We start from the raw sequence: 25133 nt of genomic DNA, 5'->3' as shown, positions 1-25133 counted from the left end.
GCGCGAGGAAGCCACAGCACGGTCGCAACCCAAAATCCACGACCAGCAACGACAATGCAAGCCCAACCAGTATGTACAAAGGGCGAAAGAAAATATAAACAGGGATATCAATAACACAATCATCATGCTCCATCGCTAATACACGTAAGAAGATATCAATGTAGGGACAGTGTCGAAGGCGTGCGGCCTACTCCTCCTCGCCGGAAACCTCGCGAATCGTCTTGTAGAGCTCGCTCTTCAACCAGGCCCCCAGCACGTCGTAGAGGAACTCGGCCTGCTCAGCTTCGCTGTTGCTGCGCCAGTTCGCCAATGCCTCAACCAATGCGCTGCACTTCTTCAGCTCGCGAAGGACAACCTGTCGGCGAAGCGCTTCCTGGTCCGCGGCGTCGAACTCGAAGAGCCCACACTTGAGGGGAAGAGGAGCGATTGCGAAGGCAGAGCTGTTCATGCTCGCAGGGGAGATTGGGGAAAGGAATGCGTCGGAGACGTCGGATGATGATGAGCATGTTGGGGAGGTAGAAGGTAGGGAAGGGGGTCCAGTAGTGGCAGGCTTGAGGCCCGCTGCGATCTGGTACCACGTCAAGATCTTGGAAGCAATGCTAGAGTATAGCATCGCAAGATGGGGATCCGAGGAGCAAGGGCAGGAGAGAAGCTGCATGACTTGCTGGACTGCAACCTTGGTGATCGAGAGGACAGAGTCAAGGGTCTTCTCGATCGTAGCTCCGTTGTCTGACGTACGGATAGTAAGAGTCTCAAGAGTCGAATAAGCAGTGCTGTAGCAGCAATGAGAAGCAGGCATGGCGACGCTAGTGCGCAGTGTGCTAAAAGCCGGGTTTGTGGCCTTAGATGTTTGCGAGTTGTTGGAACCCTTGGGGCTTTGAGGAGGTGTGATCTCGGGCATAGCTTGCTGTGGAGGAATGAAGGGAGGCGATGCGTTGAAAGTGTAGTCCATTGGGTTGACTGAGTCGCCGCCTACGAAATTCTTAAGAGGCTGGAAGTCGTTTTGCATCGAGAAGTCCACCTCTTGGGTGTCCCTCTTTGCAAATGGGTCTGTGAATGTGGGCTCCGACTCAAAATTTGGTATGCTATCGATCATCGGTGATTGTGTGGACGAAAGAAGAAGCTCATCCATCATGGCGAAATCGGCGTCCGTGTAAAGGGGATCTAGGAGCGGAGTCATGTTGAAGTCGCTGTATTCGAACTCAGGAGTGGCCGGCCATTCGGGTGTAGAGGGCCAGCTTGCAACTGAAGAAGCAGTCTCGGAAGGTAGGTCAGGCAATTCAGGTAGAATGGGCGATCCAGCCTTGACTCTGAATTTGCCGAACTCGCTGCCATCTGGAGAAGGCCTTTGCTTGGAAGCCTTCACAAAGGGCGTACCGTCTGGGTTTCGCTTCCTTGTACGGCCAGGCTTGCCATGTTTCCTGGAGATACCATAGATGCATTGTGAACCATTGGAAGCGCAACGTTGGCAGATCGGGTGCTCTTTGCTACACTTCACCTTGGAAGCAGCACAGGCGTCGCAGGAAGCGCGGAGTTTGGCCTTTCGTTCAGGTACCGCTTTCGAGGGTTGAGGTGCCGATGTTGGGGACAGCACCGGCTTGGGTGCGGAGGTGGGGAAGGGAGGCATGACTGCGTGCCACTCTGACGGAGGAGGTGTGAAAGACATATCGAGCGAGGATCGAAGATTTCGTGTAAGTAGTGAAGCTTCGAGCGAGTCGATCGGAAATGAGGGTTATGAGATATCGAGTTGTCTTCTCAGGTCGTGTGCCCTAGATATCTATCCTTGAGTGGTGAGATGCAGAACGACCCAAACTGAGGTCCATCGTCTTTATGTATCTTGCCAGTGTTGAGATATCCACAGTTACCAACTAGGTGTCAGCCCTGTACACACTCGGGTTAGACTCCACTGACTGGGATGCTTGCTGCTTGACAGCCACAGGTCTCATTAGCTGGCACCCCACAGCTTCATACTGCTCGTGTTAGTCCAAGCCAAATTCATACGACGCCCACGCTGGTAGCATGCCTGTCTCGAAACGGCCTCAGTCCCCGCGCCCACGTTCTGCTCGTTTTCATGTAGACACGAGCAGGGCCACCCTGATGTTGGATCTGTGCACAAGATCCTACTCCAATTGGCAGTAGTGGGAGTATGGCAGTGGGTATAATGCCGTCAGCATCGTCAGATCCCTGCCTTTTGCGTCCACATTGCGGACCCTTGTTGTAAGTAGCCCCATCAGGCTGCACGTTAGACGAATGCTTAGTCTTTACACTCGTGCGAATTGTTATTTCATTGGCAGACGAGAGTGTATTCCTTACTATAGTGCAAGCGTTGCTGTGAATGATGGGGGAGGCTTCAGATGTAAATTCGCCGAAGGCACGCCTGAGCGTAGGCTGTATCTGCGGCTGAGACAGGCAAGAAGAGAGAGGGAGAAATGTCGAACATAGATAACTCTACTGGTAGTGGGCTATGCCAGCGCGCTTGCGCAAGACTGATTTTACGATCTGCCTCTGCAGGGACGAGAAGAGAGCGATGGCGGCGATAGTTGTTGGTGTGGGTTTGCTGCATGTCCATGGGCATGTATGTACACTCCATGTACACGTGCATCTTTCTCTCCAATTGCTACGACGATCTCGGGGTTCACGCTAGATCCCTCCCGCAAAATGTTTGCGCACAGAAGCGCGTCTGCCACAGGTCGTGAGGGATGGCGTGTTCTTGGTTCCCGTGTTAGTCCCCGGGTGGGAGCGAAGCCTTAGATCATTGGGTACACCAAACGCCTTGGGAAGGCGTACATGCACCAGAAAGATCTGAATCAACGACTCTACGACTCGGTCTCTGTTAGTGACTGCAGCTACCAAGCTGTATGACCTGAGACGTTAGCGTTGAGTCCAGTTGATAGCTACAGTATACGTTATCCAAAAGTTCGGTCGTGGTGGTTGTGATGTGTGGTGGGACGTAAAAATAAATCGGCTGGTGGTGCCCTCGTGGTGTCGATCTACCTTATCTATTGACCAATCAAGATGGCTCCCTTAACATGCCTCCCATAGCTAGATGCCTCTTCCAGTTAGTCTCCTTGTAATGGTTCCATACCACTAGCCGAGCTGTCCGGTACGTACCTGTACGTACAACCAGCTTAGAAGCATTTAGCATTCTAAGCGTCTTCTACCGCCTGTTGAACCATTGCAATGGCTCCTCTGTTACTCCCCGAAGCCCGCTTTCAAAGTATACATCCAGCGAGGTATCATCCCACCACGTGCCCCTTGGCTGCAGGTAGCTTTCACGCTTGAAAGTACCCCATCGACGAGGTAGTCCGAGGCAATGCTTGAGATGCCTCGTTTCGGCACGACAAGAGTCCATAGCTACTTGGTCGTCACTTCTAGACTGGCCTTAAAAAGGGGCAATGATTTAAGGCGTCAATGAAACTCTCGTATCTGCATGCAGCTTTCTGAAGATATGCTAGAGGTACCTGAGAGGCAGATGGAGCACTGATGATTGTTTCAATATCACCTACCGCCTAAGCCGGTCTTACCAATCAAATGGGAAATTCTCAATCTAGGACTTCACCAAACGTTTAGTCCCTCTACGTCCTTCCTGCCAATGGTGTTATGGTCCTTCGGATACCCAAGCTGTTGGCATAAGCGGATCAGGAAAAGGATTTTCTACATGCATCTAGTGAGGAGACGCAGTGATTATTCTATTTTAGCAAATTATCTTCACTCACAGAGGCTGTCTATCTAAAGAAGGCAAATTCGCGGGATAGGCTTCACTTCTTCTTCTGTGTCTGATCGACATTGTGTTTCGTACCTTTACAGTGCCTTGTCAACACCTCTCGAGCCATAACCAATAAGGGATGTGTTTGCCTTCTTGTTCAACTTTTTCTTTTTGCTTGAGTACATGCCTCAAAAGCAAAGTGACGGTACGTGTATCTCGATCTGAATGATTACCGAAAGCACGGCCCCGCGTGTTGACGAAATCGTGGGGCCGCTGTCGACCGACTCTGAGGCTTGAAGATACCCATGCCCTTGCGCTAAACTGACAGGAACATCTTGATCACTGTATGTCTGCACTAACTTGAAACCACTTGTAGGATTTCAAGCCTGAAACAGCAGATCTAGTATGAATAGGTAGACACGTGCACCCACCAAGCTTTTGAGTAATCACCGCGCACTGATCAAGGGGTATGGATTAGCGGGCTAGTTCGGGGAAAGTGAGGACAGGGAACGGCGAGGTTTGTTCAATTCTGAAGGGAGTCTTCGAAGCAGGCGAGAGCTTAACCAATAGGGAAACCTATTGACTGTCATGGTGCGAATTCCTTCTCTACAGACGAATCTTGAATTCGCATTGTCGCGATTAGGTATCAATGTGACGGCGCGCCTTAGATGCACCAGCCTCAATGTCTTGCATATTGGCTTGCCCTGTTCGAATCACACGCGAGCAAGTATAATCTGCTGAAGGTGTACTCATTAAACTTTCCGTAACATTGGGATTGTAAGGTTTAAAATTAGGCACTATTGATTTTGTATTTTCTTTTTCGGACAATCGCACACCATATCATAACAAACGCCCGTTAAGCAATGATTACAAGAAGCTCGCTCGGTACATACATAGATCTACAAAGAAAATGGCGCACTATGATCCGAACCAAAAGGCAGATAAGATGAAACGACTGCTCGCTAAAGAGATTCGGCGAAGCCCGAGCCCCTGTCAAAATTCTTTGCCTGTTTACAAGTACAAGTACAGTCATCTGAATCGGGTTTAGGTACCAACATATGCCCATGATGTAATTATGTATTGCATACATAGTAGTGTTGCTTCCCAAATGATGGAACCAACAGAAAATCAGATAGCCCAGTCGCTACCAACCTCGGTAGGACGTGCGCCCTGGCATGAAACGTGCCTATATACCAAAGAAGGATTCCAATGCTCGAAATTCGATAGTCTTGCACGATTTTTAGAGTGCTCGAGCCATACGTACGGTCGGAATAACCGTTGAGCTTTGTCGTGGGAAAAATCCAAGTCGAAAACCACTTCCAGGGTCGTAACACTTTACCAGCGGAAATTTGACTTGATCAGAATTGTCCTCGCCCAGCTTGCGGATGCAAAACTTTTCAATGTTTACTTCTGTCTCACAACGGAAGGTTACAATACGCGTGGTGCGAGGACCCTTTGGCGGACCGTTACTGTTTAGGAATATGTACCACTTCGGCGAGTCCTTCCAGCTCTTTGGGTCCCGCAACATCAAGGCCTGAAGGCACCGAAGAAATTATCGGACAGTAGCATACCTTGTTGCGAAGCGGCGAAGCAGAGCAAAGTATTGTTATTCCCGAGGTTTCCTTCGTTATGAATCGTCCATGATCTTTTACTTGTTGCGCAGTATTACTGCTCAGCAGTGAGCTTCACCGCCCTCATCGTCCCTCATACGCAGTCTCAGGTACTCCAAGATATGCTGTACGACTGTGGCTTTCTGACCTCAGAGCGGATGCAGGCTCAATCTCAGGGTAAAGCTTATCCTACTGCGCTGACAGTAAACATCTCGGAGTTCAGGGTCCTCTTCCAGCTGCAGGGTCTTCCCGCGGCTTTTTCGCGGGGGGATTGCAGTATTTCATGATTCCCATATCTTGATCTATAAACGTTTTATTATTCTGGGAAGTAAGTCGCGATCGACGTCAGCGCCATTGGATCTACGATGTAAGCTGATGCCTTGACGATAGGGCGCAGGCTTTTGGTTATGGACATAGATCGGCATCTCCGCAGATCAGAGCCGCTTCGGTTAGTTCTTTACTCAGCACATTACGCGGTCGCAACCTACAAGATGGTAGAGTTCACACCATATAATCAGCTCCTGGTGAACTTGGTGGTGGACTTTCTGCGGTAATCCGGGGCTTAGTGTTCGATGGATAACAGCGTCCTTGAAGGAACGAAACCATGCCAGTAAGTCTGCCTTCCTGCAATGGACTTGGTAGTTTGCCTTGCGGAGAACAACATGTGTTACGCGATATATCCTTGATTTTTCGTTTGCTATTGTGTCCTATCGGATTGCCTATGCTTCCACGCAGGCCGCAGATCTTTAGCACTACTTCTGAAACATATCACACATTGTCTTCAGGGCCAATGATGGTTTGCGCCATCTAAAATTAGGCACAGAGATAGATAGATCGACACTATGTACTCCTAGGTACAGTATTGATCTCGCACCATTCATATTAATCAATGATTGACCCCAGTCACGATGTGTGTGGTCACTTCTGATCCAAATTTTGGTGCCGAAACCCTCCTAAGATTTACTGAAGCCATCCCAGAGATTGTCAAGCATAATGCTAAAAGCACCATCAAACACTCCATTTATCATCTGAAGCTCCCAGATCCATTTTTTGCATCACTTCATGGTCACTGAGTAGATATCAACGTTGTGTCGTAAAGGAAATTGTTACGAGTTGTCTATCAAGTGAGATTAACACTTCCAAGGTTTCGCCTCAATCTAAACCAGGAGTTTGTAGCATATCTTTGAGGCAGGCTCACGCAGTTTATAGTATTCATATACATCTCGAATATGAGGTTGATATGATTTGAACACTATGACCAGAGAACATGTAGACTCTTTATGCGTGCTCACCTGGTTTCCCGCCGAACCCTAGTTGAATAATGTCTGTGTCTGTTTCAACCTGTTGTAATCGAGGAAACAATCAGTGGTGATCAACTTCCTATTCATGATAGACATGCCTGGCCAGCCCAGGGTATCAATCAATGGCCCCATTACTTTGGCTCCTAGCACTACCTTATTATGTAAAGCTGGGCCTTGACCGACATTTCATCATAGACTTCTACTCGAAGACTTTTCAATTCATGTCACGGCTTACTGGCACTTTTTAGTTCCATTCATTATGCAGTAAACATCGTCACATGCACTTTCCTTCCATAGCTCACTTTATGCTTCAGTCTGTACGCGGCTGCAAGCATGCGTCAACAAGCTACACTGCAGCAAATGCATCATCGAATGATGGGAATCAGACCTACTCTGACGCAATTCTTCTAATTACTTCCAATTCCAATGTCGTCACTCAATTTGTATCATTATTTACAGTAATCAGCGTCGGCGTTCGGAATAGCTATTCCGACATAATACGATAAGGCATCAGGGCACGGGCGTTCTCCACACGATTGAGTGCCGCATACGGAGTTTCTTACATTCCACGACTACATCCGCCAATGGATATCAAGAAGTACTGGTTTATATATTCTGCCTCTCATCCATAACATATTTCTGCTATTTGTTTTGTCTCATATGCAACATATACTTCACACGCGCGATTCTGGTTACCGTTGGAAGTCGATTGAAGAATGAACGTCATCATGGCCCACGATGATGACTCGGCATTGGACGCCGTAAACCCAGACAGTCGCACGCCATTGCTATCAAACAATCAGTATTATGGTAGCACTACAGATGCCTCAAAAGATTTAGAAGAGACGGGTGCCTTACCGGATGAAAACCTGAGACGAGTAGCAGGCTCGCTCCCCTATTCTGCGTGGGCCATTGCGGTCGTCGAACTATGCGAGAGATTCTGTTTCTTTGGCATTCTTGCGCCCATGCAGAACTACGTCCAGAATAAGAGAGGTGATCCGTTGCGCCCTGGTGGCCTAGGTACGAGGAGACTCCTTCATGACTGAGTGAGCAGATGTGTCTAATACAGATATAGGATTTGGACAGGCGCGTGCCACCATGGTCAATCAAGCATTCCTGATTTGGTGCTTCATATCGCCCATAATAGGAGCAGTAGCTGCAGACCAATATCTAGGGAGAGTGAGGACCATTGTGTATTCTTCGATTGTCTACATATCTGGTCTCGTTGTTCTTGTGGGGTCGACACTGGATGTTGTCCATGAGGCAGGATTGTCGTTCGTTGGACTGCTCTTTGCCTTGTTTCTCATTGGAGGTGGGACGGGTGGAATCAAGGCGAACGTTAATACCTTGCTTGCAGAGCAGTATACGGGGCCTGACGAGGAAATTCAAGTCACCGAGAGCGGAGAAAAGGTTGTGGTAGACAAGGAGCTTACGATCCAAAGGTATCTGGATATACTCCCACTCACTCAGTATCCATCGAACTAACAACCTCTACAGAATCTTCCTGCTATTGTTCATGATCATCAACCTGGGATCGTTTTCTGTCCTAGCAACAACGACAATCGAACAAAAATACGGCTTTACCGCTGCATTTGCTCTCCCGACCGCAGTCTGTGTCGTGGGATTCTTGATCATGTACGCGACCAAAAGCCGCTACGTAGAAACCCCACCGGACAATTCGATCCTCCTGAACGCCTTTCGAGTCCTCTGGATAGTTCTCCGCAACAAAGGAAACATCCATCACGCCAAATCGGCCCATCGCCTCACCGACACCGCCTCACCCGCCTACCCCTGGACCGACACCTTCGTCGACGAACTCTCCCGCGCCGCAAAAGCCTGCCGCATCTTCCTCTTCTTCCCCCTCTACTGGGCCGCCGTATCCCAAGGCCTCACAAACATCGTCTCGCAGGGCGCGACCATGGAAACGCACGGAATCCCCAACGACATCATGCCCAACATCAACACCCTCGCCTCGCTCTTCATCATCCCCCTCCTCGACCGCGTCGTGTTCCCGCTCCTCCGACGCCTCCACATCCCCATCGGCCACGTCGACCGCATCGTCGTCGGCTTCGCCTGCTGCGCAACCGCAATGCTCTACACAAGCTACCTCCAGTCCCGCATCTACGCCAGCCCGCCGTGCTTCGACCACCCACGCGCGGAAGACTGCCACGGCGGCAACGTGCCGAACCAGATATCGATCCTCTGGCAGATCCCGACGTATGTGATAGGCGCGCTGTCGGAGCCGTTTGCCGCGGTCGCGGGCATAGAGTATGCGTATGCGAAGGCGCCGAGATCGATGAAGTCGATTGTTATGGCGTTGAATTTGTCGATGGTGTCGGTGGGTGCGTTGGTGGCGATGGGGTTGGCGCCGTTGACGAGCGATCCGAAGCTCGTGTGGCTGTATTTGACGGTTGGGGGTGGGTGCGTGATCGCGGCTATTGGGGTGAGGATGGCGCCTCTGTGAGTGATTAAGGGGAGGAGGGAGGGTCTTAGAATCAAGAGGATAGACGGAGTTGGATATTACATAGGAGAGAGCTTCCTAGATTTATAGCTTAGAAAGATATACAAGGCATTCTGAAGACTTCATCTACATGCTCGACGCTCGGTTACCCTTCCAAACTCATCACGACCTTCTTGTATCAACTGCCGAAGCCAAAGCCAACCAACAGAATCATGGCCACCAAACCAAACAGTGTACCAAGAACCAAAGACACCGAATGTTTGAATGCCTCTCCTACTGCACAGTCCTGTCATGGCAACACGCACATCCCGAAATCTATCCCCCAAGGACCTCACAGCCTCTACTTCCCCATCATCCACTCAACCCCTTGTTCCTACCCTCCATGAAATTACACCAAAAAGCACCACAGTTATACACGTAAGTACGGCAATCGAGAAACAAGCACCTCACGATCCCCGTAAACTCGCACGTACACCCGTCTTGTCGGGGATGTGTCTTCAATATACATTCCAGAGGGGGGAAGTGGGAGGCAGGATAGAGGTGAGATCCGGCGAGGGGGTGCTTGGGGAGTAAGTGGGGGTGAGGGTACGTCGTAGGAGGATGAGTGGATATAGGTTCGAGAGGAAGTGAGTTGGTTTGTTAGTTTTGGATTGTAATGGGGGAAGTGGAGGGAGTGTGGTGGAATGGATCTGAGGATTATGCTGGTTGTGTTATGTTTGGTGGGGTTATAGCATGGTGTTTTAGTCTGATGTGTTTGAAGGCTCGATGGGTTACGGTGATCATGATAAGTGGAAAAGTAGGCAGGATGAATAGGGTACAACTGAATGGTTATGGGATAGCAAGTCCTCAAAGCAAGAAGAAAGATAACATTCTTTGCGAAGCACAGGGTTTCAGACACGGAGATGTAATGTGACTGTGAATATATTATTCGTTTGTGTATTTCATCTTTCTATACATGATTTGTGGCCTGAAATTTCGAATGTTCTTAATCATCGAATATTCCTGTTAACCAGAAAACGAAAAGGAAATAAAACGAGATGACGTGCCCATCCCATATGTGACAAGATTAATCCTACACTTGCACACGTGAGAAGGGGTCATCCGCAAGGCCTATGTTACCAATCTAAGCAAACAACGTAGAAGGCTCTGTCAGGACCGCGCGATTTCCGAACCCAAATGTTTCGGGAAAGATCCGAAAAGGAGAAGCATATGTCGACGCCATGCAAATGCAAAATAGCAAAGCGGGTAATAATGAAAAGCCAAATGGTATCCCGAGCGAAAGCCAATTATATGTACCACACTTTGGTGAAGAAAAAAGTGAGACGAGGTGATAAGAATGGTTGTTGAGGTCGTTTGGGCAATCCTGATTCCAGCCGGACCCATTTCTTTGAACAAAAGGAAAGATTTTAAAACAAAAGAGCAATGTAGCGCAGGCAATGCAACGTGGTCGCAAACGATGGAAATGCTGTCGTGAAATCCCGTTTTTCTTCTCCGAATTATGGCAGTTGCATCATGCGCTTCTCATCCTCGTCCTCGAACATGGTCTTCTCCAACCACACGGTCGCCCTTGCACACATCGAGTCCACGTAGGTCGTCCAGAGGTGTGCGACTGTGTAGGTGACGACGAAAAAGGCGGGGATGGCGATGGTGAAGGTGAGAGGTCCGCCGCGGGGAAGCCAGTGGAAGACATCCTCGCCCTTCTCGTTCTTCTCGACAATGAAAGGCTCTCCGGAGAAGCCATATACAAAGCGTGCGGCGACGACTCGAAGGATGGTTCCGTGGGTGAGGTAAACGGCGAAACTGTTGCGTCCGATCCACATGAAGAGTTTGTTGGAGAGAATGGCCTGAAGAGTGGGGGACAGCCAGATGCCAGTAACCATGAGCATCCAGCCCGCAGCAGTCCACCTCCTGGGCTGATCGTTCATTCCCTGTGGGAAGATATACTCGCCAATGTACGTCAATTGGCGGGACCACTCAGCCCAATCTCCACGCTCTCCTGGGTATCCGGCAACGTACCATCCGAGGATGATGCAGAAGGTTTGGACGAAGCGGCGAGTCTTGACCCAGCTGTTGACGACATCGCGGAATTTGGTATCGGATCCGATATCGCACAGCAAAATGCCGTAGATGAACTGGCACTCGAAGGTCTCTGCGATTCGGATTAGTTTTGCAAGTTGGTACGTCTGGCACAGTAGAGGAATGCTTACCCTTGAATGGCTTGGGGACGGACCAGAACCACCAAAGCAGGACGGTGAGGGTGAAGATCCGGTAGCGGAACTTCATGAAGAGGGTCGCGAAAAGGGTGACGTAGATAAGGAAGGCGCCTTGAAGCAAGGGCAAAAGGGCCCACTGGTGATCATCGTAAGGGTTGTGTCCATTCGACCATTGCTGCTGAAAGGCTTGGAAGAATCTATAAATCTCCTCCGTGATGGTACCAACATCGGAGGGACTGGAAGAGCGCAGCCAGCGAGCGTCGCAGCGCTGAGAGACCTTGAAGCCGCCGATCTGAGCGAGGAACCAAGCCAGAAACATGGCGATGGTTGCGGGCATGATAAACCGCGGCGGACGTCGGAATGCGGATTTTCCGAGGGTCGTCATAGCACCGGCCATGTTTCCGGATTTAAGCTGGCGGAGAGGTTTGAGGGCGCAAACATAGCCTGTTAGGAAGGCAAACATTGTGACTCCGATACGGCCCTGCCATGGCAAACGCAGGAATGGCAATTGGAGGAGTTGGGGATCTGCGGTTTCGCTATCGCGTGGAAACCAGAGACTGTAGTCCCAGGATCTGCAGAGATGGGTGACGACGACGAAGAACGAGGCGACACCACGAACACCCTATGCAAGTTGAAAGAGAATGTTAGCATTGTGAAAATTGGGGGAGGCGAAAAACGAATAGCGTGCGTGGTATGCTTAAAAGAACAGAGCGCAAAGTAGGTGTGTGGCGGCATGGGGATAGGTGTGTAGTTGGGAAATGCTTCGGACTAACCTCTACCCACTGGACATTCTGCCTACGGTTGCCGCCAGAGCTGGCGCTCTCGACCGACGACAACAGCGACCTACGCAAAAGCGAGAGTTGCGGAATGGAAGGCATACATGCGACTTCTGGAGGAAAACCAAGGGAGGATACGGGAAACGGGTCAGGTCGGTAGTTAACCGGATGGTCGATTACGTCGTGTTCGCTCAGTCACGAGAGGAAGTTTAGTTGGCAAGTTGATCGATGGGTCGCTTCGTAGGTAGGTAGGCGGAATGGAGACCCAGGTAGGGGAGGAGACTGGGTATGGTCCGGAGTGTTGAGATGGATTGGATACGGGATGGGATGAGGAGGAGGGATGAGGAAGAAGAAGAAGAAGATGAGGGAGAAGGAGTCGATGAACAAGAGAAGCAAAGAAAAGAAAACAAGAGCAAGTGATGGTTTCTAAAAAGCTTTGGCAGATTCGCAGTTGAAATGTCCACAACCGTCGAGCAGCCATCATTATCTAGCACTACGACTACCACATCCACACACCCACCCTCCGCCGAGCCTCGTCCCCCCCTCCTCCACTCCACTGTCCAGTGTCCCATTTGCAGGAATCAGGTCGCGTTCGCTGTGGGACTAGGGTGGTAGCAAGAAAAGCCTCCGTGCGAAGACGGATAGTCGGACGCTCCAGCATGGTCTCCTGGCTGATGGACATGGGGGTGTGATCTTGGCATCGGCAGCCAGGAGAGCCAGGGCGCCTCAAGTGGCTTTAGAGAGGAAAGATGTGTACGGAGTGTTATTGATGTTTGCGTATGTAGGTCCCCTCCTCGTACGGTGTTGGGTAATGGGTAGGGTAGGGTAGTTAGGTGTACGACAACTACTGTACTTAGGTCTAGGTAGGTAAGCGGGTTTGGGAAGGGAAGTGGGGATTGGATTGGAGTACACACGGGTTGGCGGTGCACCCCTTGGAACGGGCGGCAATGGAGGAAATGCCCTTTGATCAATTCACGAATAATGAAAGGGAGAAGAAAGTAATAGAGAATACTAGCATTTTCAAAGGATTGTGGTGGTGGCATTGCATGGGATACCGTTTGTCTCGCACTGCTTGAACACATTCGCAGTACAAGTACTCCGTACACACGAGTTATTATTCCCCAGGAGAGAACGAGAACCCAGAATAGACACAGAGAGAGAAAGCGAGTAAGAGAGAGCAGACGCACTAAACCAAAAGGGGGAACTGGAATGCCAAGGCTGAAAAGGATAAACTGGCCGCGTAATGTCTTGGGACTCCTAGACCTTTTCATCCCAATATCCTACTCCTCGACTATCATCATCCATGTACCCACCCACTATTCATTTTCAATCCATTCAATCCATCCATTCGATCCATTAACTATGTATTCAATCAATTCATTCAGTAATCAATCATTACCATGCTGTTTCTAGAATGCACTGCACTGCAGCTTGCTGCTCGCCTAACACCCAACGGAAACATACCTGACTACTACCACTTACGCACAGTATCTACAACTCCGTACGCCGTATTCAACAAAGATCTAATCTTCTTGAAACGGCTGGATTCGCCACAGTTGACTCTGCCACAGGACTGTATCAGGTTGCACATCTCTTTCTTCGTCCTCGTCCTCGTCCTCGTCCTCTCTCTTACCGAGTGCTCTGTACTTTCTCTTTCTATGTCCTACTCGATCTTCTCCCATAGTCCGTCGTACCTACCTTAGGTTTCTATTACATCGTCCTGTTTGTTCAATTCCAATGCGCGAATCCATCATGAGACCCAGTCTTGACTCTTGAGACCGTCTTGGTCATCCAATCAACCACCCGAGACGAGAAGGACAGCCACACATCGGTGAGGCGCGGGATTCATGATGTGACCGTAGTCGGCCTCTCCTGCTCCATTTTAATCACATTATTCACAACTCCTTAACGCAAATCACCCAATCAGTGGAGCCTACATTACCTGCCAAGAACTTTGAGGCTTGACTGCTCGGAAGCCGGCACACTCCAACCCTTGGGGCCAGGCATATGCCGTCATTGCGCGCGGCTGTCCTCTTTGATGGTCTTCCTTGAATGGTTCTCAACGCTGCTCCTGTGGCTATCAGGATTTCAGATAATTGTGATTTGGACATGGTTCAAATCCATTCATCCGTCCAACTGGTTATCCATCTCTATTTCACAGCACTTCTTTATTACACCGCCTTACGTCCGCCTTACTTCTTATCATCTTCACCACTCACCTGGTTCGTACGAGCTTGCGGAACTGCCCATCCAGGTGAGTTCGCGTCAGCGAGCAAGGAGCATATGCCAAGATCCTCGTGTCAATGGAGAACCCACAACGACCCTGCAACGATCGCTTAGTCAATAACGTAGACTTACATGTAACTTACCTATTCAATATCGTCCTCACGCGAAACAGATCATACCTACAGATGTGGTTTGGCAACGCACGCTGGCAGTAAATAGTATTTCCGGGAGGCAACATGCCACACGAAACATCCATTCACAGCATTGCCATTGGGCGCGACCCAAGAAAAATCCGAGCCAGATCTCTGGAACCCGACACATACCAAGGTGTCATTTGTTATGCTAGAGACGACGTGTGGCGCGTGAGAACATACTTACTCGTACCATCCAATCGTACATACCATCCAACCGTGACCTAGCAGTGGGACGCCATACAACTCGTACAACGCACAGAACGAATTGCAGGAGCAACATCAGCGTCCAGACATGGAAATGAAAAGATTTCCAGTCGTGCTCAGCGCTCTGCCGGTATGCTGGATGTCGCACGAGTGGGCGGTTGTCATAACGTTAGTAGTAGGAGAGTTATCCTATATCCCTATTTCGTCGACAGACAAAGTAATAATCGCTGTCTGCTTACCGACCTTATTCTGGCAATACAGATTTTCATTCGCTGTCCCCTGAGTCCTGCAGTACGCCATGGCTTTAGTGTCCCGTTTTGCCTGGAGATCCTGTTACATCTTTACACATACAGCAGTTCTATTGCGTGGCTAATTTATTTCTGCAATCCTAATATCTTGTTCAATCTTCGAACGGCACGATGCCATTTCGTCTCTTGAGTCTTGATACATATCTTACCCGCTCATCCCATGTGTCCTGGGCATACGCCCCGCTGCGATTCGAGTCGTACATGCCATTGGCTCGCCTCTTGGGCCCGAAATCGTGTTCTTTCAACGCCCAGTCCCACTCGCCCTCTCGCATCATTATCGACTCCTGGGCACGCTTGATCCAATTTCGGTATGTCTCACGTAGGTGGCGTTGTGATTGTATACTCTACGGCCATTAGGTCCCCATTCAATATCCTCCTCCTAGTTACGGAGTACCACTGATGGCTCTATCGCATTTGGAGAATGGCATACACAGATGCACATGCCCAACTGGTTGATAATGCCTCAACAAGGGCCGGCGGAGACTCATCCCGCTGCGGGTAACCGCAAGCACTCTCATCGAAATGACCCATACAAACAACGACGTCATTGCTCATGAACATAGTACAGAACACTCAAATCGCTTTATTTTTTTCAGCCATCACTCATTCCTGTTCCCTGATTTTGTACATCTCTGCGGAGTACTATTGTATATCACTCCACTACCACTAACTATTACTCTCCGCACTGGAACTAGTGGTTCTTCTCGACTATCTCCTTTGCGAACGTTGCAAAGTCCCGCTTCTCATCGACCAATTCCCAGAGGTTCGGCTGTGTGAACACTGCCAAGGTGTTGCGCGCCACTTTCCCACCAATTCCAGATCCTGCCCCACGGACGAAATGTGGCACTGCTTTGAACCTTCCCTTGGTGATCACCTCCAGCGCCTCACCTGTCTGGAATGCTAGGCAGTCCCGAGGAATGGCGACCTTTGTCACGGCGCCAGTGCGCGAGTGGATGTACAAGCCAGCCTTGGGGTCTGGGGACTTGTCGAGCTCTTGGAGAGGGGCGAACGAGCTGCCAATCTGTGGCGGGTGGGCGGCTTCATCCACAAACATGGCCGACGTCAAACCTGTGAGACACCCGTGATCGAGATGCGTAGCGCACCAGTCGTCTTCGCCTGCCACCCCACCATTGCTGCTCGTATCTGTCCCCGGCGAGGGAAAGTAGTGGAGCAACCGAGCCTTGGTCGACACACTCGTCTTCACCACGTGTTCAAGATAGCCTTTCTTGTAATCGTCAATGTTGGCTTCGGCGTACTTGTCACAGGCTCGGGCAACCAAGCCGGCGATGTCGATGATCAGGCTACACAGCTCTCGGAATGTTGCTTCGAAGCCTGGGAGCAGCTCCTGTGACGGCCAGACATTAGGTGCCGTGTATTCCGAGAAGGATGGATATCTCGCTGCAACGGAATCCTGCGTCTCCTCAAAGCCAGATGCACAGTTCACGTAGTATGATCCTTTCAGAGTGTCGTATTGTCCATCCTTGAGCGTCTCCTTGCCGCAAGACCATCCTACCAGCCATTTCGATTCCGGCGATTCAAGCTTGGCTAGATTGCACAGATTAGATATCCCGTCTTCTAACCCTGCTGATCATCTATGCATCTGACAGAGAGGCATAACAAGGCAGCAGAGGTGGCTGCGGGAGCAATGCACTTACAAAGTTCCTCTTCGGGCAAATTCCCAAGAGCTGAGGAGTACGACAGTAGCCTATGTCTCAGCTCATGGAATCTTGCAGGTAGGTCTTTGACGACGATGATTCCCAACGAAGAAGGCCCAAATGCCTCTTCTAGAAGGGTGAAATCTACATTCTCTATTGTGAAATGAATGATTAGACATTGATTCCATACTCCCATCTCATAATTACCGAATGCGAACGGCGCACAAACGTACCTTTGCGCAGGTCCTCTAACCCAACCGAGACAGCAGCCTGGTTCGTTGCAGCTGCAGCATTTGCCATGATGATGTCAACAAATTCGCGGATCAAGATCGTATTTTTCCCTAGGAGAGAGATTGGACGTGGTTCTTCTTGCTTTTTGGAATCTTTTACGGCAATAACGCTCCCGCAGCGGAATTTATTGAATTCCTCCTAGTATGGCAAATGTGAAAACAACGCGTGAGTAAGAGGCAACGACCTGCCTAATGTGAACTTTCTGCCGCACTTCTCCGCCTCAGCGTTCGGTCGCTCCCGACCTTTGCTCCAGATTATTCCAGACTTTCCACCAACAGTAGCCAGCATCTATCGACGGAGAGAAAATAATCATGGTCAAACCCCTCCACTTCAAAGGCGACAAGAAGCCTAAGAAGCGGAAGCGCGTTCCCGAACTCGACGACGCCGAAGTCGAGGCAAAGTACTCCAAATCCGTTGCAACAACTACCGCGGCATCTGCATCTACATCAGCGCCGGCCGACGATGATGATTCCTGGGTGACTGCCGACGTCCCCAGCGATGTCTCGGGTCCCATCTTGATCGTCCTGCCTACAGAAACCCCCACGTTCCTGGCCTGCGATGCGAACGGCAAGGTCTTCACAAGTGAGGTGGAGAACTTCGTAGACGGCGACCCTGCGACTGCAGAACCGCACGATGTCAGACAAGTCTGGGTTGCGAACAAAGTCGCGGGGACAGATAATTACAGTCTGAAGGGCCATCATGGACGGTTAGTCTTCTATCCGTTCCCGAACTACAATGGCACAGCTAACAGCAATTCTGCAGGTATCTGAGTATCGACAAGTACGGTATCCTCACCGCAACCGCAACTGCCATCTCCCCTACCGAATCTATCCTCTTTATCCCCCCGCCAGATAACCCTTCTACATTCGCTTTACAAACTCTCCGCGAGACCTACCTCTCGATAGATGAGTCTTCGACCAAGGGCCCCGAGGTTCGCGGTGACGCAGACTCCATAACCTTCAACAGCACGTTCAGGATACGCATGCAAGCGCGCTTCAAGCCCAAGCTTCGCGCCACAAAAGAAGAAAAGGCACAGGCAAAGATCAGCAGGAAGGAACTGGAAGAGATCATCGGTCGGCGACTCGAAGACGACGAGGTCAAGAAGCTGAAACGCGCACGGCGGGAGGGGAACTTCCATGAGACGGCCCTCGACATGAAAGTCAAATCTTCCCACGACAAATTCGCTTCGTAGTCAGGTAGACTCGTAATGCACCTACGCACGTCGCATTCCCAAAGGCGTTGGGGTTAGAAGCGCGACGTATGCTTGATTGCGCGATCAACAGGGGCAGATCTAATACCGATCATCGATCATCCTTGAAGCCGTTTTAAGGGTCAAAGTCGGTCTGGGCAAGACATTGTCGCTTGTTTCCGCGTGCCCCCTTTAGGGGTTCGGTGCCAATTACAGCAGAAGCACGCGTAATGGTTGGAGTGGAAGCGCGACCGAATCGAGCGACCCTGATGATCCGCACACCGTTTTGTTTCAGGCGAGGCAGGGCCGCGCTGGACGTCTCCCCTCCCACTTTCCAAAAAGCTACTGTGGAGATTCTGTCCCGCACAACCACCCACCTACCGCTGCCAAGCACCCACTCGCAATTTGGTGGCTCCCAGAAAGAATTCAGCTTCTTTTACCTATACCCACATTTGTTACGCGTCCACCCGCGCTGATAAGGCGAAAAGCCCACTATAAACTACAATAGTCACTAGGAGATTTTTCTCTAGAACATACCTAATTGATCGATTGGCACTGGGCTTTCTCTCGAAACACAATGCACCAACGTAAAATTCTCCGTAACCGGACATTATCGTGCAAGTATTTTCCTACACAGTAAGGTCCGCGACGATCAGCGGACTATCATACCCCATCGTTAGTTATTACAATTGGACCATATGTGTGTGACGTACTGCATCTTTACTCATAAGTATGGGTGCATGGATGTATATAGTAAATGAATTTCGTAGCCTCGAAATCATATATAGTCGGAAAAGGAATCGAAACAATGTTGTAGTTCCCAATCAAACAATATCATCAGCCCTTCTTGTCTCCACATCGTGACGATCTGGATCTTCATCCCCATCTGATAAGTGTGTATGCGTCTTATGCCTAAGCCGTTGTTCATATGCATGACAGAAACTCTATTGATTGATACTTTGATTGATTCCCTATCCAATCGTGCATTGGAGAGTTGGTTCTCGACTACTTGCTCAAGCACGCCCCGGTACGACCCAGCATGGGATCTTGCAGCGTGCTGCCGTCTGCGTATTTTTCTCTATGTGTCGTTATTGCACTGTGTCTGGACAGGCACGCATCGACTGTTCTGTTCTAGTGAATGTTGGAAATTGAAGTTGAAGGTGGAATATGATGGCTTTCAGTTCCTCTTCGGGAGAAAGAGCACGGCGTACTTGAGGTCAAGATGGGCAGGAAGAGTTGATGGAGATGAGATGATGGAGATGGGTTGGGTGAGGTTTAGCATGCGGGAATGAAGAAGTGTATTCATATGGTGTTCAGATGTCCGTTGCGTAGGGTGTTGTGAGATGTGATGATGTGTTATCGTTAGCTGTTACAGCTTGTTGCGATTGATGTGTCGAAGTGTGTTATATTGGACACAGAAGAGTGCAAAGGAGAGAAGGAAAGGAAAACATATTGTAAAGTAAGACGGAGGGAGTTCTTCAGTCTTTCTGTATAGTAAAGGTAGTGTGCGTTTATATATAAAGTAATATCTAAAGAAAGGTGTGGTATGACGCAAAACGTTCGTATTTATCAGATATTCGCACGAAGGAGACACAATAAGTAGTATCAACTCCGCACGTATGGACGGATGTGATGAATAGGTGTAGGAATGAGTTGCAGACAATCTTAAGGCTTCATCTCACTCTTTGCAAAAAGACACTTTTGTCGTCTGGCTACAGTTGTGCTCCGCGTTATCTTTCTCGAGGGCGAGAAACCAAGGCGTACACGGATGGATGCTATCTAAATTGCCCATAGGTGTAAAGAAACAAGTAAGTAACCATGCTTCAAGGTGAATAGAAGGGCGAGGTCAAGTGATGTGTCTTGATATTCCTTAATGTTCGCATATTCTATTCGTTTGTAGATATCTGATCCAAAAAATATCCGATTCAAGGGCAATGAAAAGTAAAAAAATGAGATAGTGTATCGAAATTATCTGTTGTCATGAATATTAATCATTTAATATAATATGTACGTCTCGAAGAGATAGATGATACAGAGAAGTGACCTTTAGTATTTATACAATGAAAGCAAGGACAGTACGTGCACGCATCTAAATCAACAGAACAGTTCTTAGAGATTTACCAACTTAAAGCCTCTGGTAGAAATAGATCTGTGTATGAACAATGGTCTACATATGGGCTCCAGACACAGCAGCCTGTTACATCCAATTTTTCCACAACTAACAGTTGCACGGTACAAAAGTTGACTGCTATTGATACGATTTCCCACGAGTCCTATGTAACGCGTTTATTACTTACACTCTCTTAAGATCTGGTCTTGCTTTCAACAGGCAGTTTTAATGCAGTGGTTTGATATTGAAATCTTACATCTAGGGACTGATATAAAATAGCAGTACTTTCAAGGTAAGTTTCATTTAGCAAAGCTATACTATACATTAACTCAAATTAAATATATTTCTGATCTTGTCCAGGCTGCACAAATTTATATCTCTGCTTACATGTTCCCTGATACACACTTGTAGACGATTCTGCTTACACGTTTCTTGACATGTACTTGCAGAGCACACCACCAGGAAGTCTACTATACTAGCAGCAACAAACAATGGCCTGACGTGGACATCGAAGTGAGGGGGGCGCGAGCACACATTGTGTAACCTGTCTACCTTGTAAATTAGGCACCAGCCTAAAAGTTTTTGAAACAAAATCCAACTCGGCCGGCGCAACAATCAAAGATACACCTACTCAGATTAGCAATATGCCAATAATCAAGCACGAGATCGATCCACTTGCGGATACAGTCATTACTCTCCACAACCCTGGTGCACCGTTTGCTCTGTGGAAAGAGAGCCTCGACGGTCTGGCCGATGATGAAGATCTATCTGACGTAGAGGAGGATACAAAAAGTGCCGTTCCAAGTGTTAACGAGATGATGACAAAGCATTCAATTCTAGAATATGAATATGAAATGAAGGAGTCCACGATAAGGTTCGTAGCCAGAGCTTCAGAACGCTATGCTTCCCGTCAGCGCATAGATGTTGATGCTGATCCCACGAACAGGTCATCAGACGGGGGGTCTGAAGCCACTGCCGCACCCATTGCGGATAATGGAGTCCCGGCATCCAGTGCCGTGCTGGATTCTGAATCCACGGTAGAAGGGGAAATGGGGAATGAGGTTCAATACTTCGTTTCGTCTCGCCATCTGATGTTGGTTTCGCCGTGGTTTAGGCGTAGATTTACATCGGACACGTTTTCTGAATCCAAGCCAAGTGCGTTGGATGGCCGATATCATTACTCCGCCAGCGATTGGGACGAAGAAGCCCTGCTTATTCTCCTAAACATCATCCACCTTCGGACGCGTAAGGTTCCAGCTTCAATAAGCCTGGAGATGTTCGCAAAGATAGCCGTCATTGCCGATTATTATGAGCTCGAAGACGAACAAGCACTGGACCGCAATGTCAAGGACTGGACTGCAAATATTTGGGCCAACTCTTACTTCCCAAAAATTTACTGTCGCGATCTGGTGTTATGGATCTGTATATCGCGAATTTTCTGCCTGAGGGAACAGTTTGAGCAAGCAACAGCTGTGGCGATCAAAGCTAGCTGGGGTTGGATACAAGACTTGGGTCTACCGATTCACGAGGGCATCACATGTATGTCCCCTGAAAAGGTTCTAAGGAGCCATGATCGTACTAACATAAATTCAGCAGAAATCGATCGCGCTCGTTGTCAAGCCATTGAGCAGGTCATTGCAAAGTTGCACCAGTTGGCCGAGCGCTATAGCGACATTGGGTACTCTTGCCCTAAATTCAAACACCATTCTCCCCAATGCGGAGCCTGTCTGTATGGGACACTGATGAAGTACATGAAACGCTGGGGTTATCTCACACCCCGTCCAGAGGCTCCTTTTGTAGGAATGCGCTTCTACAACGTCTGCAACAAGATCAGAAGAATCCAGAATCCACAATGGTGGCATACAAGTCGCCAGGCGCACCATCACTATTCCAGCTCTGAAGCGTTCATGCTTCATCCTTGCAAGCTGGGCTCTGAGATAGATACGATTGTCCAGGATGCTCAAGCTGAAATCAAAGGCTTGAAGTTGAAGGATATACATGTCAACCACTCCCAATAGATAGCAGTTGCAACGTACAACTTAAGAGCTCTGGGGAATAAACTCCTAGCAATATCAAGAGAAATAATCTTGAAAGGGAACTTGTTTCTATTTCTTTACTTGGCGATGTCGACGTCCGTAAGGTAATCATCTTGAAGCCGACATTGGCGGCATATAGTCAATAGAATGCCCACAATCGCAGATACAGACATTATTTTCACATGAATCGACTTAATTTGACCTGTAGAAGTGATATCGGCTATAAAAATATTCACGCGTTCTCCAAATATTCCACTCATAACGTCCTGGAACGTACATCTACGGCTTCTCTGTTTCTATCCACCACTGCACATGTTCCTTCATTACTTGTGTTTGTTCGATAAGACTATGCCCCCTGGGAACAACCATCCTAGATAGTTATTCTAAAAGCCCATTGCGACAACTATGACGACAAACAACTATCATAAACTATCATTCTCCCAGCACCGCCAACTCCAACCATAGACCCCAACTTCCCCGTATCTAGACCGATATCTACATCAAACACACTACCACATAACCACATACAACCACCAAACCCTCCTCAACCCTCCCTCTTTCGAACGACCCATCTTGTCGAGTCACGGTGCGGCTTTGAGGTGAAATGAGTGAGGTTTGTGGGGGCTGGATACGTGGTGAGTACGTTGTATTTGTTTTAGATTATGTATGGGTAGTGAAGATAGGGAAGAAGGAGGATGATGGCGATAAAGCTCCGGAGTGAGGTATATCTGTTTGATGAGGGGAAAGAAGGGCGTATGGGGCTGTGAAAGTGACAAGTTCTGTACATGAATTTGACTACATTTCTCTCATCGAAGGATTTAATCATTACACTATAATTCTGCGAACTTCCCACAACTCAACCTAGATCCCAACGCCACATCGAACATTTCAAATCGTTAAGTAATCACACTCTCCCCCCTAACTAATAAGTCGTCAAACCCGGCGACCCCTTCGCCGCGGGCGCCGAAAACCTCGTCTCGACGTAGACCTTCTGCATGCCGTCCTCCTTGTTCTCGAACTTGTAGTACACCTTGTCGAGGTCCTCGAGGCGCACGCGGTGGGACACCATCTTCAGCGGCTCGATCTGGCCGTCCTGGATCATCTTGAGGAGGGAGTCCCAGTACTTGTGGACGGGCGCTTGGCCGTTGCCGATGAGGCGGATGCCGCGTTCCATCAGGGAGCCGATGTTGAAGTGGTTGGTCTGTTTGGGTTGTTAGAGCTGTGTGACTTTCGAGATGGGTTTTTGGGAAGTGGTGAGTATGTGGAAGACGGGGAACTTACGAAGCCGACGTAGACGCCAGTGATGCCGCAGCTGCCAAAGTTCCGTGTGCTGGTAATCATCTCATTCACGATCTCGCTGGTATCGGTCTCAAGGCCGAGCAGCATCTCAAAGTAGTGCGCCCAACCCTTCGCGTATTCTCCGGCGGCACACTCAATGCTAATATCGGGTCCGCGGTTGTTGGTGAGCTCCTTGAGCTTGCTGGTGACGGACTCGCCTTTTCCGAGAGCGCTGTAGTCGAGGGTTTCGATGTTGGGGTACTTCGACTTCACATAATCAAGGCGCCAATTCGAATCGACCATGATGACGCGGGATGCGCCGTTGAGGATGGAGAAGTCGGCGGCCATTTGGCCAATTGGTCCTGCACCCCAGATGGCAACGACGTCGCCCTTCTTCACGCCGGTGTCAACGACGGCATGCCAGCTGGTGGCGAGCACGTCGGAGAGGAAGAGACCTTGCTCGTCGGGGACGTTGTCTGGAAGCGAGAGGAGGTTGACGTCTCCGTAGGGCACCCGAGTGTATTCGGCCTGGCCGCCTGCGAAACCGCCCGTGAAGTGACTGTACCCGAACATGCCTGCTGTTCGACCGCCGTACATTGCGTTCTCGAGAGTGTTGGAGTTGGTCTTCTCGCATTGCGACGAGAGTTTCTGCTTGCAGTAGTAACAATCTCCGCAAGCAATCTGGAAGGAGGCGACGACTCGTTGTCTAGATTACAAATTATTAGCCCATACTCCGAGCTGTAACCTTTACGGGGAGAAACATGCCCTTTCTTCAAGTTCGTGACCTCCGAGCCAACCTCATCCACGATGCCACAAAATTCATGGCCCAGAATATCTCCCTTCTCCAGTTCGACCACCGCACCATGTAGAAGATGTAGGTCCGATCCGCAGACTGTTGATCCGGTGACTTTTACGATGACGTCGCGGTTCTCCATAACCTTTGGCTTCAGTGCCTCGACGATTTCGACCTTGCCTTTGCCCATCCACGCCAGAGCCTTCATCTTATCGCTGGGATCGCCTGCATTGTCTTTGCTGGGATTTGTGATATCCTGTGCGGTGGTGGCGTTGTCGCCGTGGCCGAGCACTTTCTCGACCTTCAGGGCAGCTTGGGACATCGCCATTTTGGAAGTCTTTTCGAAGAGTAGGTTAAGAAGTTGCTAATTCTTTGGTAACGTATGAGAATTCAGATGTTGTGGGGTATCACGGTTGCGGTAGGTAAGAAATGAGGTCAATTGCAACGGGAAATGTATCTATTTCTACTGCTAGACAAAGAGAGCAGATATGATATGGGCATCATGACATAGCTAGGTATGCAATTATGACTTGCGTACCGTTGAACTACCGTCAAGTACCGAGAATTTTCGTTCCACTGTATTTGCTCGTCCAGCGACACGCCCTTGTCACATCGGCCGTGTAGAGTAGGACGTACGTCATGACTAGATCAGAAGGGAACGAAGGCCGCGAAGTTGATTAGTGGAAGAGATAACCGAGTTGTAATATTACAGGGTATGGAGCGGAGAACGATACGGAGACATCTAACGGAGATGTGAGATCTGATCGAACAATGGATATGTG

General features: G+C 49.3%; 9 protein-coding genes across 9 annotated transcripts; 4 read left to right on the top strand and 5 right to left on the bottom strand.

Annotated features, from left to right (window-relative positions):
* Nucleotides 1-51: 51 nt before the first annotated feature.
* Nucleotides 52-1881, bottom strand: BU24DRAFT_420859 (uncharacterized protein). Its single transcript, XM_033527578.1, has one exon. The coding sequence runs from the start codon at nucleotides 1664-1666 to the stop codon at nucleotides 188-190; it is 1479 nt and encodes a 492-aa protein (XP_033386142.1). The 5' UTR covers nucleotides 1667-1881; the 3' UTR covers nucleotides 52-187.
* Nucleotides 1882-7175: 5294 nt separating this feature from the next.
* BU24DRAFT_420857 (oligopeptide transporter) lies at nucleotides 7176-9186 on the top strand. Its single transcript, XM_033527577.1, has 3 exons — nucleotides 7176-7637; nucleotides 7693-8059; nucleotides 8115-9186. Exons 1-3 carry the CDS (start codon nucleotides 7346-7348, stop codon nucleotides 9079-9081), a joined length of 1626 nt encoding a protein of 541 aa, XP_033386141.1. The 5' UTR covers nucleotides 7176-7345; the 3' UTR covers nucleotides 9082-9186.
* A 53-nt stretch (nucleotides 9187-9239) lies between these two features.
* Nucleotides 9240-9603, top strand: BU24DRAFT_420856 (uncharacterized protein). The gene has a single exon (XM_033527576.1). The coding sequence runs from the start codon at nucleotides 9291-9293 to the stop codon at nucleotides 9462-9464; it is 174 nt and encodes a 57-aa protein (XP_033386140.1). The 5' UTR covers nucleotides 9240-9290; the 3' UTR covers nucleotides 9465-9603.
* Nucleotides 9604-10574: 971 nt separating this feature from the next.
* On the bottom strand, nucleotides 10575-12169 carry BU24DRAFT_460798 (uncharacterized protein; the record flags this gene model as incomplete). The annotated part of the gene is made up of 3 exons (XM_033531843.1): nucleotides 10575-11227; nucleotides 11286-11913; nucleotides 12065-12169. The coding sequence occupies 3 exons, from the start codon at nucleotides 12167-12169 to the stop codon at nucleotides 10575-10577; spliced, it is 1386 nt and encodes a 461-aa protein (XP_033386139.1).
* BU24DRAFT_159169 (uncharacterized protein) lies at nucleotides 11856-12735 on the bottom strand. The gene is made up of 2 exons (XM_033521360.1): nucleotides 12172-12735; nucleotides 11856-11913 (listed from the first exon to the last, which is right to left on the bottom strand). Exon 1 carries the CDS (start codon nucleotides 12549-12551, stop codon nucleotides 12228-12230), a length of 324 nt encoding a protein of 107 aa, XP_033386138.1. The 5' UTR covers nucleotides 12552-12735; the 3' UTR covers nucleotides 11856-11913; nucleotides 12172-12227.
* A 2788-nt stretch (nucleotides 12736-15523) lies between these two features.
* BU24DRAFT_159109 (Clavaminate synthase-like protein) lies at nucleotides 15524-17105 on the bottom strand. The gene is made up of 3 exons (XM_033521359.1): nucleotides 16888-17105; nucleotides 16655-16807; nucleotides 15524-16544 (listed from the first exon to the last, which is right to left on the bottom strand). The coding sequence occupies exons 1-3, from the start codon at nucleotides 16952-16954 to the stop codon at nucleotides 15691-15693; spliced, it is 1074 nt and encodes a 357-aa protein (XP_033386137.1). The 5' UTR covers nucleotides 16955-17105; the 3' UTR covers nucleotides 15524-15690.
* A 151-nt stretch (nucleotides 17106-17256) lies between these two features.
* Nucleotides 17257-18137, top strand: BU24DRAFT_460796 (actin-crosslinking protein; the record flags this gene model as incomplete). The annotated part of the gene is made up of 2 exons (XM_033531842.1): nucleotides 17257-17651; nucleotides 17708-18137. The coding sequence occupies 2 exons, from the start codon at nucleotides 17257-17259 to the stop codon at nucleotides 18135-18137; spliced, it is 825 nt and encodes a 274-aa protein (XP_033386136.1).
* Nucleotides 18138-20886: 2749 nt separating this feature from the next.
* Nucleotides 20887-22380, top strand: BU24DRAFT_449394 (uncharacterized protein; the record flags this gene model as incomplete). The annotated part of the gene is made up of 3 exons (XM_033530940.1): nucleotides 20887-21118; nucleotides 21191-21783; nucleotides 21838-22380. Coding segments are annotated over 3 exons (1250 nt in total), but the record flags the coding sequence as incomplete, so codon positions are not given.
* Nucleotides 22381-23173: 793 nt separating this feature from the next.
* BU24DRAFT_159102 (S-glutathione dehydrogenase) lies at nucleotides 23174-24839 on the bottom strand. The gene is made up of 3 exons (XM_033521358.1): nucleotides 24324-24839; nucleotides 23562-24264; nucleotides 23174-23481 (listed from the first exon to the last, which is right to left on the bottom strand). The coding sequence occupies exons 1-3, from the start codon at nucleotides 24677-24679 to the stop codon at nucleotides 23203-23205; spliced, it is 1338 nt and encodes a 445-aa protein (XP_033386134.1). The 5' UTR covers nucleotides 24680-24839; the 3' UTR covers nucleotides 23174-23202.
* Nucleotides 24840-25133: the final 294 nt, after the last annotated feature.

Source organism: Aaosphaeria arxii (assembly GCF_010015735.1).
Source record: "Aaosphaeria arxii CBS 175.79 unplaced genomic scaffold BU24scaffold_3, whole genome shotgun sequence".
Taxonomy (NCBI): domain Eukaryota; kingdom Fungi; phylum Ascomycota; class Dothideomycetes; order Pleosporales; genus Aaosphaeria; species Aaosphaeria arxii.
This window is presented reverse-complemented; position numbering and strand designations above follow the sequence as displayed.

Bases quoted from the DNA above. Each gene is read 5' to 3' on its own strand.
- BU24DRAFT_159169 (XM_033521360.1), bottom strand. From the start codon at position 12,551: ATGATGGCTGCTCGACGGTTGTGGACATTTCAACTGCGAATCTGCCAA.
- BU24DRAFT_159102 (XM_033521358.1), bottom strand. From the start codon at position 24,679: ATGGCGATGTCCCAAGCTGCCCTGAAGGTCGAGAAAGTGCTCGGCCAC. The intron at 24,265-24,323 runs GCATGTTTCTCC...TTTGTAATCTAG, and splicing joins GTCACGAACTTGAAGAAAGG to ACAACGAGTCGTCGCCTCCT. The intron at 23,482-23,561 runs GTAAGTTCCCCG...CAACCCAAACAG, and splicing joins CTGGCGTCTACGTCGGCTTC to ACCAACCACTTCAACATCGG.
- BU24DRAFT_420859 (XM_033527578.1), bottom strand. From the start codon at position 1,666: ATGTCTTTCACACCTCCTCCGTCAGAGTGGCACGCAGTCATGCCTCCC.
- BU24DRAFT_159109 (XM_033521359.1), bottom strand. From the start codon at position 16,954: ATGGCAAATGCTGCAGCTGCAACGAACCAGGCTGCTGTCTCGGTTGGG. The intron at 16,808-16,887 runs GTACGTTTGTGC...ATTTCACAATAG, and splicing joins GTTAGAGGACCTGCGCAAAG to AGAATGTAGATTTCACCCTT. The intron at 16,545-16,654 runs GTAAGTGCATTG...TGTGCAATCTAG, and splicing joins TTTGCCCGAAGAGGAACTTT to CCAAGCTTGAATCGCCGGAA.
- BU24DRAFT_420856 (XM_033527576.1), top strand. From the start codon at position 9,291: ATGGCCACCAAACCAAACAGTGTACCAAGAACCAAAGACACCGAATGT.
- BU24DRAFT_420857 (XM_033527577.1), top strand. From the start codon at position 7,346: ATGGCCCACGATGATGACTCGGCATTGGACGCCGTAAACCCAGACAGT. The intron at 7,638-7,692 runs GTACGAGGAGAC...ATACAGATATAG, and splicing joins GTTGCGCCCTGGTGGCCTAG to GATTTGGACAGGCGCGTGCC. The intron at 8,060-8,114 runs GTATCTGGATAT...CAACCTCTACAG, and splicing joins AAGGAGCTTACGATCCAAAG to AATCTTCCTGCTATTGTTCA.